At 38.6% G+C, this 11,823-nt stretch overlaps 1 protein-coding gene across 6 annotated transcripts in view; it reads left to right on the forward strand.

The window, feature by feature from the left end:
* The window catches only part of LOC110979990 (thiamine-triphosphatase-like), a 57,280-nt gene that overhangs the window by 5,249 nt on the left and 40,208 nt on the right, over positions 1–11,823 (forward strand). For 2 of the 6 annotated variants that reach the window (XM_087137844.1, XM_087137843.1), the window contains exon 2: positions 6,436–6,490. The exons of 2 other annotated variants lie outside the window; for them this stretch is intronic. In XM_087137844.1, the coding sequence (XP_086993970.1) occupies positions 6,436–6,490 (55 nt within the window). Of the gene's footprint in view, positions 1–6,435; positions 6,491–8,611; positions 8,679–9,642; positions 9,729–11,823 lie in introns of all 6 variants that reach the window. 2 more of the 6 variants (XM_087137841.1, XR_015425611.1) reach the window with 2 other exon arrangements.

An 11,823-nucleotide genomic window follows, 5' to 3' on the forward strand; every position in this document is an offset into this window, starting at 1 on the left:
AATATTATGTAAGGGCAGTTTTTGACCTTGGTTCAAAAGAAACCAGAGACACTACAAAAAGTTTCTCATTTGTGACGTGCGTGATCGCCGGGAGTAAGCAAATGTCTATATGTCAAAAATTCACCTCCCTTGTTACCCATGGTAAAGACTTGGGCACTTCACCGAGACTTTTGCACAGGAACAAATGGCTGAAAGTCATTCTTGAATAGATGGCATTCCGTGGGTAAGAGCTTGTAAAAAATTGATGTGTTCTTTCACACGTTGCTGCAAATTTTCTAAATCTGAATCCAAGAAAAAAGTACAATTTCTAAGTGTGAAGTGATTACTGTCCTTGGTTTCCATTTCACACTGATTGCATTTGCATGCATATTAACCTGTGGAGGGAAAATTCCTTGAAAGGTAGGGGTTGTTGCCTGCATCACATTTTCAGCATACTTTGGCTCATTTCTCAATAAAGAAAACTCACAGAGAATTGTAAGTTGCACAACTTAGTAAGGTGCACACAGGCTTGTTTTGATTTGCCACTAAGAGACTCATTGTTTGATAAATTGAAAAGTGCGCATGCCGTGAATCAACCCGTATTATATTAAGTCTCCACCTGTCAAGAGGATAACACACAGTGGGACTTGTATTTGTTCCAAGAAGGATTTGAAATGTTGGTAAGGTTCACTGGACATTGGGATGTCTAATTTGTAACTGTGAAGTCGCATGGCACAGTAAACAGCCACACCTTTTAAATACATACACTGTACATGGATTGGTCAGAACTACAATGTACATCTGCACATTCCATATACTCAATATAACTTCCAAAACAAAAAAACCCACGTACAAAGTTCAAGTTTCTGTAAATGTTGAATATGCAAACTGCACAACAAGCACTTCACTTGGTGCAGGTGAATTCTTAACAATTAAACGTGTCAGTGGAAAAACAGACTATTATCAGGTAGTGCTCATTTGCATCAGAAAAACACGCTCCAGCTTGGAATTTATGCACAGTAAAGACTGACCTGTGTCCAAATCGTAATCTACAGGGTGGAAAGGTTGTTAAATTTTATTCTAGGCTTTTTATGGGTGGATGAGAGCTAAGAGAAACATTCTTCCGTATTATTTGAAAAATATGTGGTCAATTTTGAATTTTTCATCCTGTTTCATAAGTAAATACATACTTTCCCAGCGGTGTACCGTACTTAATAAGCCTTTGGAGTTAAGTTTGAATAAAATCTAGTACACTGAGTTCTTTAAATTCATGTTGACGTAACAGTTGAATTCTCCATACTAAAGACACTGTTGCTATATACATGAACCTCGTGATTTGGGGTGAGCTTTTGCTTAGTTACATCAGAGACACCTTGCACCAATATACAGTTTTCAATGGATAAGAAGGGCACAAACGAACCAGTCCATTCCAGAGATGGTGGTCACTATGTAAAAGCTTGCCCTGAATCACAAGGTACAGCAACAGTGTCTTTAGTCTGGAGGATTCGACTTATGTTCATGTGAAATCAGATAACTCAGTGTACCAGATTTTATTCAAATTTAACTTGCAAAAGGCTCATTTACTGATGAATTTCAATGTAAAAATTTCTACAGTTTAGAAGATATAAGTTCAAAGATATTTTACTTTCTACTGTTGCCCACACTTCGTGCCTTCACCAACTTGAGTGAAATCAATAACACTCCTACCTGAAGGTTATTCTCTCAGACATTTTATTCCCCGCCAAATCACTCATAGATGTCACTTGCCACACACATGGTAAAAAGAAAAAAGACTGCTCCTTGCTGTTGAAGTTGATCAGTAAGTTGGCCGAACTTGAATCTTGAGCACATTTAGTACTCTTGAGAAAGTCAGAGACATAAACACGCACACACAGGCGTAAAGCACTTTTTGTGAACCTTGGGCCTCAAGGCAAAACGTTGCCTGCCATGCCTGTGTTTAATTGGCATTAACACTGACAGCTCCCAAGAAGCAAAGGCTAATTTCCCATGCACCATCCCCCATCTCCTGGGTGCACTCGAGCAGAAACGCAAATCTTAACGTGTTCTGGCAATTAGCATCTCAGAGCAAAAATTTGGGGGAGAAATTTTCCCCCCTCCCTTTTTGTAGCTCCTGGGGGTTGTCTGTAGACTTCAGCTGTCAGAATGATTAGAGGTTTCTTACGCAAATTTGCCGTGCGACAGGTGATGACAGGGGGGCAAAGTCAGTGGGTAAAGAATAATTGGACGCATGTTATTAAACTATGACTTTGCCCAAGTTGACTAATGCCAAGGTGTTTTTTTTTTTCTTGTTTTTTGACAAATTGCTTCGTTAATCATTTTAATTCTCCCTAATGCTGCAAGACACACTTCAGCATCTTGCTAGCACACAACCGTGAGTCAGACCTGGTAATTAATGCCATTTCTTTGTTCTTTGCTACCCTTTTGGGGGAGAGTTCTCCTGTCTCGAAGTAATTTCTCCCAGCCCAGTCAGGAAATTACTTCAGACACTCGCAGTCCTGGCATGGTGGGCCGCCGTCAATCTGGTGTTCACGTGAGCAGAAATGACACAACTCCAGGACGGATAATTAAAATTGCCACAGTGTGTCAGCATTGGGGCAAAAATCCATTTTGCGCAAATGTTTTTTGGCTGGAGGAGGTGCAATATTGTGCAGGCGATTTATTAATAAAATGAGCGTTTCTTTCCCCCACCATGTAAAAACAAGAAGGGAGATGCCCAAAATGGTATTTGAAGCAAATCATGCATATGCTAAAGTACACGGAGCACTGACGTTTGTCTTGTGCGTGGTTGTTTTTCCCCCCTAATCTGTCTAAGCAAAATGTTAACTCAATTACGTACATGTTAAGTTGACTGGTGGGAATTATTAAACTGAGACTTGAAGCGCAAGGTGCAGTGACAATAAGTTTGGGAATCGAGATTTAATGGCAACTTATGGAGGCATGCATAATGCGATTAAGACTGCATGTTATTTTGTGAAACCGGCTGAGTTCATTTAAATTGCAACTTGTGCACTATTTTGACCTTTGCAGAGTGGTGCTAGAGGAATTCAGTTTGCAAGGTTAGAATTAAACAGGACAAGAGAACCTGCCTGCCTGTTAAACTTTCAGAAGCAGTTTGGAGCGAATAGAAAGGACAAAATGTAAACTAAAATACACTGCCTGTTGGCCTTGTACCCTGTAAAGCCCAAGACCAAGAATGCTTTATAATTAGAGACACGTTGAACAAGTGGAGGCACTCCCCTGGTTATCAACCATTTCCTTGGTGACAGCCAATCAGCAGCCCCGCTCTCAGATGGGATGACCAATTAGCAAGTCAGGAGGAAGTACAACTTAGGTACAACTGTTGGAGCACATCATCTCCTTCCAACTGACATCAAGGGCCCCAAGCTCCCCTCCTCCCCCCCTTGCGATTATGTGTCTAGACATCAGATTAGAGGGGCTTGCTCTTAATTACCAGATGAAACTTGAGCTTTCGAGTCAAAGCCAAGGTAGCTAACAACTTGTCAGTGCACCCAAATTGCCCCCTCGCAAGTTTTTGACGTCTGAAGTTATTGCAGTTTTTTGTACCGTGCTCAAAGCATATTTTACATTGATGTTTTCTTGGACTTGTGTCAAAGACACATCTCTGAAGTTAGCTTCAAGAAAAGCTTGGAAAGTTAAGAAGATATGTTTAGAATTACTATCTGTCTCAATGATTGTATCATTTTCATTTTGAAAATTAATTTGAGCTGAGATAGCTAAATGGTTTCATCTAAGATTCAGCGGGACCGTTGTTTTATTGGTCAACGATGTAACTATCACTTGAATATCACTCTGACCTGAAGGGCACCTTCACCAGCAAAAGAAAGTTTTCCAACTGGGTTTTTGCACGAGTTCAGCGTGCAGGTGAAGAGCATACATTCCAGACTGAATTTGTTGTGCGTACTCAGCGTGCTCCTCGTCAAGCATGCATAAACTTGCATGCCTATGCGGTGGGTGCGTACCAAAGGACTGTAAATTTCATTTCAAAACACGCCCTCTTTTGTTCCTGCTCGAAGCGGATTGGGCTTGACACGGAGACAGATCATGTCTCTTGTACAAACCTGTTGCCACCTGCATAAAAATACTCGGTCACTTGATGTAATGTTTTTCAGTGCTAGAAATATGAACTTTTGCTGGCAAAAAGAAACAACACCAACCTTCAAAGTAAAGGGAAAAAGGCAGTAATTAAGAGAGCATACCAAATGCTTTTCACTGATGAAACTAGAAATTTTGGGCAGTTAATATAGAATTGCAGGAGCATTATGCAAAGCACTTTCCCTTTTTTCTAATAGAGGAAAAACACTCAGAGATGATATAAAGTCCTCCAAGATATGACTTGATCACCTGTGCTAGCTCTAAGTGCTTTAATTTAAGCCCCGTGAGGGAGTCAGCACTTAAAACAAGGAGGAAAAAGCTTGATTATAAACAGGAAAACATCTTTTGGCTGCTGGCGTATCCATTATGCCTATCCCAGATAAGGTGAAACCAGTGATAACCGGGTAATAAGCACGCCAGAGAGGCCTGCAAAAAACCCTAATCCAATTAATGATAAAAAATTGACTGTACGTGTGCATTATCATCTTGGGTTTGTTTTGTTCCTTCAGCTCAACATCTTGGGAAAAATTGACTGGATGAATGGTGCAATGACTGCTTAGGAAAGAGTGATTCATTTTTCTGTTGATGCAACAGTACTGGCTGTTTGGTGGCCATTAAAAATAATATTTTGTTGTGATGAGAACTTAATTCAACAAGCAGTTTTTGCCTTTGTATCCGGACTTGGAATTGTGCGTAGGAGGAAATCACAAAGATGTTAACTCTGAATTATGCAGAGAACACAAACTTGGGTTAAGAAAAGCTACTTTCAACCAAGTTGTATTGAAACTTGATCATAGTATTTTTACTGTGTGTGCATATTAAGTTGGACCATCTGTGCTGTTATACTTTTTGTGGCAATAATGTGACTAATGTCATGCTTTGTTGGTATGCCCAAGACAAGAAGAACAAAAAGAACAAAATGCATATAGTTCAGAATGTATGTAAGAATTTTCAAGGGGTTAACAGTCTAGTGTAATTACTTTCTTTCTGATGAGTCTTGTGATGAGACATTGATGTTCCAAGGAAAGTGAAATATTTTGAACCATTTTTTTTCAAATTTCACAAAAGTGAATGCCCTTGCACTTTAAATGGGCCAAGAATTATCAGGGGTGCCATTTGCCTTGTGCAATTCACATTTTGTCGTTTATTCTTTCTTTCTTCCTTTTTTCCTTTAGGAATAATGAATCCTCTTCTTGCTTCAGAGATGGCAGTGGCTTAAAGTATTACTAACTGAATAATATATACGTACTGGGGATAGTTGCTGTGTATCTCAGATCTAATTGCGTGATTCCCTGGGGAGCTAGCTGCCAGCCATCCCAGGTCACTTAATGAAGAGAGAGAGAAATAAAACATAAAAAAAAGAAATATAGATCTTTTAAGATGAGTCTTGAACCACGATTATAAATGCATGGGTTGCTTGGATCTTAAGTGCCTTGGATCTTAAACTGCCCAGTTTAATTGAAGACTAGAGTTGCAGAGCTAATTGGGAATTTGTCTTTGTGGCTCTCCAGGAGACAGAAATCAAAACGAAGTGCTTTGACAATGAAGCGCCGAGCACTTGACCTTGTGCAGGAATCAGGAGAGTGGGGGATTTTGGGGGTGCTTTCATCAATTGAAATCCAAAAATCAACAGTCACAAATTGTAGTTCTGCTCTGCAGGAAAAAGCCCACCATCTTTTTTTTTTACTCATTTATATTATATGAGGGCTTTTGTTGATGATGTCAGTGTTCTTGATAATATTGGTCTGTAAGTGTGTCCTTGTTTTCTTTCTGCTCATTTTAATACTTTGTGTTTGGTTGTTTTTTTTCTGACAGCATCTTTTTTTTTGGTTTTGTGTATTAATTACTGTGATAATGAAATTATGAAAGCATGCCTATATACATGCATGTAACCAATGTGTGTAAATCACTTCTTACTTTCCTGGAAATGTCCATCTGTTGAAAAGCACTGAGTCTGACCAATGATTTGACACATTTTAAAAAAGGAGCAAAGGTCATTCCGTCCACTGATCTTTATTGTCATTCAAACATTAAACCTGACAAATCATCTCACAACTATAGTGTATCTTGGGTTCAGTTGGTGGAGCTTTTCCACATAGACATAGCTTTTTTGTTGTGGAACTCATTTCAATGGTTCTTAGCTTTTTTTCCTTATTTTTTGCTTTTTTAGTAATACTGCTGTACTAACCTTGAGAGGAAATTTTAATCACCACTTACTTATGAGCACATTTTATTGCTTGGTGTTTTCAGTAATGCAATACTGTAGGGCATTATTGAGTTCAAAGGTGATTTCCTTAATCGGCTGTTTCTCATTTTCCTCAGAAAATAGAATACTAGTCGCTAGCATTTTGTGGAGGACAGGAAATGTAAATGCAGAGTAAGTGTGCATGTGTTTTAGTCCTGAAAGCATTCTTTTGACTGGGAAAAACTGCATTGGTCCATTTGTTCATCACACGTAACATATTCATGTACTGGGGAGGGGGGGCTGCGGTCATGCATGACAGCCACTACCCAATATCGCTGTCACGCTCCATTACCAAGCTAAACTTCTTCAAGATTTCCAAGAGGAAGAGAGAGAGAGGTGGGGATATAAATGAAAATGCTGTGTGAGAAGCCTTCTCTCATGACTGCCGTACATGTATTCACTGAAAGCATATTATGAATATAGGAATTTATTAGTCGTGTGTATTAACTGTGGAGGTGAGGTGAGGATAGTGAGATATTGGAGGTGGAAGAGAGATGGGAATATTTGGTAGAGGCAGGGCTTGATATGTGTGAAACTCTAGAAGGAGTGAATTTAGGGATGTAATACATAGCCTGCCCTCTGGAGCTGATATTAGTTACATGAACTTTAGACCAATTGCCGGGAAGCTATGCTGCGTGCACTCTTGAAGTTTTTTAATGCTATTTCTCTTTCTCGTTTTGATTTGTTGATTTATCTTCATTTATGATCTGTGGGTGTGGATTACTAACCTTACATATCTAGTGGCAGTTTGTTTCACGTGGATCCCTCTCATGGTCAGTAATCTGACGTTGGTTCACTGACACCATAACCTACATAATAGATAGCGTGCACCAGCTTTGGGATAACTGATCCAGATCATGATCTGGATCCGGATGAAACAAACAGGCCTCTTGTGTAAACTAAAAGTTGTGCCAAAGCACAACCTTGTGCAGACAAAGTCAGGTCCATACAAAGTTATCCCCTTTCTGGACACAGCTTTAGAGTCTATTAGGATTAGAGTTATCTGCAGCAATAGGAAGAGTCAAGGAAATCATTGACAACAAAACAACAGCTTAAAAATTTGTTCACAGTTTGAGAATATATGAGTATTTTAACACTAGATATGTGTGTGTGTGTTTACTCTTGTGTATTTTTAGTACATCTGTGTACCTGTAAAAAAATTTTGTGTGTGTTCCTTATTGTGTTGTAGGGGAAGATTTGTTCGAGATATTGTTTAAGGACAAAACATGACGTAAATGATGGCCCTTATGTAGTGTTGTCCAGTTATAAGAAGTCATCGCCCACAACGAGTGATAGCTGAGATCATTGAACCCCTGACAATTATGATGCCAAAGCAAATCATATCAGCAGTGTGACAAATGGGAAGTTAATATGACAGTTACGGTGAAAAAGACATTGGTTAGGGGAAGGTGCCTGCAATAACCTTACGCCTTGGAGTCGCGCTGCTGTGAATAATTATTTAAAAACACTTTTTTACAGGAAAAAAATTTTGCTTTTTAATATCGGTCCTGTCACTTATTTTTTGGTGTTGTACTATTAGCAGCTGAGGAAATGGCGCTGGTTGTGAATGTGATTGTTATTTTATATTGGCCCCTTTAAGCAAATGAGACATTTTTCATGAATCGATTTTATTCCCATGTGAACCACCTGGAAAACCACTTCCCTAAGGAGACATGTTGAAGAAAGAAAAGAGAATATTGCAAGGTTTACAGTCTTGCTGTAACATACATGAGAGACAGATTTGGGTAAACTGAATGCCTATCCATTTCATGTCAGTTATTCAGAAATGTAATGTGTGTGTGCCCAAAAGAATGGTTGAAAATCTGGAGCCGGAGGCCGTGTGTCTGTGTTTCCTGGCAAGATGTGGTGTTTAAAAAAAAAAAAATTATAAAATGTCACCCGCAGGCTAAATCTCCTTGATGTCATCTCTGATGTACTTGCAAAATGCAAAATTACTCCCACAGTGGTATGGAATTTCTTGGTAAAGCCAAATCAGTATCATTTGAAAGAAATGCAATGTCCTGTGCTCTAAAAGTATAATGCACACTTCTAAGCTGCCCCTCCCGCCCCCCAAAAATAGAAAAAAATCGGACAATGTATGACCATGTGCGCATGTAGGTTGGCATTTGAAATACATACATTTATGTACATGTTTTTCACTGGCTTGCTTGGTTGCATGCATGATAATCAATTTGATGGACCAATCAACTTAACATTGTTTTAACATGATGTATTCTTTATTTCCTATGTAAGGTTCATGAAAGAAAAATACTCACCCCCAATAATCACTTCACTTCATCTGCTGGTTGATTTTGTTGCAGTAAGTTGCATACTTAAACTTTAGGTAGGGTAGTCTTGTTGATTTTTACTATGGTAGTTGTGGTGCCGTTTTGAGTGCATCACAGTTTTATAGAGAACAAGAACCCCAAAAAGGTTTTATTTATTCGTAGACCTCGAAGTATCCGCCTTGATTAACTTTTGTTATTTCTACGGAGCCCCGAATGTCATTTCTAATTATGCTATGCCTTGAGAATAAGGAAAAAAGAAAGGACTATAGAAAGAAATTATTTACAAGGCTTCGGTTCCCCTAACGACAGACATCACTTCCATTAATTCATCACCAGAATTAAATTCGTTCCTATAATTAGAAGGAAGCGCACATCCTTTCTGTCCATTTCTTGATTAAAAATATGCCATAATTAAGGTGCAGGCTGCATGTGAATGAAAGGATTGGAAATACATACGGGGTCTGTGTCATTAAGAAAAGTGAACAAAGAAAATAGAAACTATTGTTATCCTAATCAAATTAGGGTTTAATTTGATTTTTCTCCTTTTTTCAGCCACAGTGACAGAGAGCGGGGATCTTAATATAAGGTTCTCTACGAGGGACATTGATTAGATGGGGTTTTGTTTTGAACAACAAACATGAGTTATGAACTTTGGTACATGTTATATGGACATGCATACAGACACATAACTAAGGGGATCTTTTTTTTCTGCCAGGAAACACTGGGATATTTTTCCACTTCTTTTGGCCAGCTTGGCTGTGTAGTACTCAATTACATGTACCTTCAGATTTCAGAGATACAATCCCAAAGCAGACATATATGTAATCCCATAATGTACTTCTATATTGTGCTGCATTGTTCACTCGCTTTCTGTAAAAAAGACGTCACCAAGCTTTAATGATTATTAGTATTAGACTGGTACTATCCACATTCAAGGAAACATTTCTTTCCCCATTACCTATGCATATTGTCTTGTCATTATCTTTACCCTCTTAGAATGATGCAGTTAAAAAACTTTCTCTATTTCTGACTGAAAACTGACTGGATGTTGAGCTTATTTGGAACAGCAGGCCAGTTCAAAGGTTCTACTGCATTCTTAGCTACTTCTTTTAAATCATCCTCATTTGGAATGCTTCCTTATAAAATGATTCTTAGTTGCACCCAGCTTGTGCTAACTCCCTGCAGTCAAATTTGACTCTTTTCTTGTCGGATCTGGCTCCTTGTGAGGGGTGTGGAGGTTTTTGTTTTTAAGAATGTAACCAACAGTTCTCTCACCCTCTTCAAACTCTTTTCATCTGATAATGATGAATTAATCTTGGCATCAGTCCACAGAGAAGAGAACAGGAGGGGGTTTAAGGTGTCAGTTCCTGTTTGATAGTTTGTCTGGCTGTAGAAATGTCATTGCTGGACTTGAAATGTTGTCATTTTGCTTATGTACAAATGTAGAGTTATTAACCATTTATATTTTGCAAGACACCCCCTGTAAGATTGAGCTTTTTGTCATTATGCCGTCATCAATATCATTATGTAGAGGGATTTATCCTATCATTGGGCTATCTTAACGCACCTCCCCAGCCCTTTTAAGCATGAGTTTTTCATTCTACTATTATCAGTGCTGATTTCCTTATCCAGGAAATGCCTTTGTATTATTGTCCAATGTTCTGATTTCACACAGCTACATGCGTGTTTGACATCTAAATTTTTCAATGCTATGATAATTTTTTGAAGCCTTGTTTACACATAAACCCAGGCCGGTGAAAGCGCTATTCTTCCCGAGCTTGTGCAAGGCATTTATGTTTCATTAGACTGCGAGCACACAGCTAATAATTAATTTTTCCCAATTAGAGTTTTGCACTGTTGTTTAACAGTGACATTGATTTTTGTATCTGCCATGCCTGGCCCAGTGTTTGCAAACCAACAATTAGAAATATCACCGAGCTTCTCCTTTTTTTCAAATTGCAAACATATGGTTTTAATCAATTGCGGTTTGAAGAATTATTAAAAATGCAGCATGACCAGCATTAGAAACACAGTGCTATACCCTTTGGGCTGTTTTGGCATTTTGTTAGATGAGTAACAGAGATGTGCTCTGCCGGCCAGTAAGTAATTGTGTTCAAATTATTCAAATCGGGTCTTGGCAAAAAGCACCTGAAATTAAATGAAATTTGACTCTGCCGTCTATCGCCTTTCACTTGCATTTGCAGCTGCCAGGAATTAAAAGCAAGTCTTTTTGGGTTGTTTACCAGCCATGATCAATTTGCACCTAGCACAGGCCTCATAATTTAGTAATGTTTCAGTTCAACGTGTTGCGGTTGTAAGAGAGGTGGTGAGACGAGTGTTTTTGCGTACAGGTCCCTTGTTGAGTAGCCATCTGAAGGACTCGACATATTTTTTGCATCACCTGCATTGAAAATCAGGGATTTTGTTTTTTGTTTTTTTTTATTTGTTGGTAGGGGTGGCCACGGCTGTATTACATGCAGTTCTGTATCTCTTTCATCCTTTTTAGGTTTCTTGCTCGTACTGTTTTTCGTTGGTTTTTTTGTATTTGAATGGTACATTTAGCTTTCCATTTCAAGCATTTTTTCTTCATCCTGTCTTAATATTAAGAATACCATTCCCTATCTTTTCTGTTATTTCAGCCATCTTGTTTTTAAACATCTTTTTCATGCAAAACAGTCACCTTGTTTGTCTGTTTCAATCATCTATGTATTTGCATTTTTGGGTTCTTTTTCCTCATTTGTACCTCTTTGAGTAAATACAGTCATCTTAAGTCTTCTCTGCATCTGCTAAATTTCCTTGCTCTTACCTTGTATCTATTTTTTTCTCTTTTGTTTTTCACCCTGTGCATAACTAGTGATGCCATTATTCTGTGGTAGTCATTTCTTTAGCTTCAGCTGGCTTGTTTACTTCCATCCTCCCCCGTTGTGTCCTTGGAGGGGAATGATTTGCTCACATAAATGCTCTTGTTAGTTTCTGTCTCACTTCTTCCATCTCTCTGCAGGCAACTCCCCCCAATTTCCGTCAAATAACCTTCTGGTCTCTGTTCTAAATTTTTCCAGTTCCAATAAACACATTTACTGCATGTATTTACCTACTCTCCCAATAATAATACATGTACACTAATGAATTCATACCAAACTGAAGATACTGCAGAAGGGTAAAAATAGGCCGTTAATA

Source organism: Acanthaster planci, linkage group LG06 (assembly GCF_054643075.1).
Source record: "Acanthaster planci isolate LZ-2023a linkage group LG06, COTS_SCS, whole genome shotgun sequence".
NCBI lineage: Eukaryota > Metazoa > Echinodermata > Asteroidea > Valvatida > Acanthasteridae > Acanthaster > Acanthaster planci.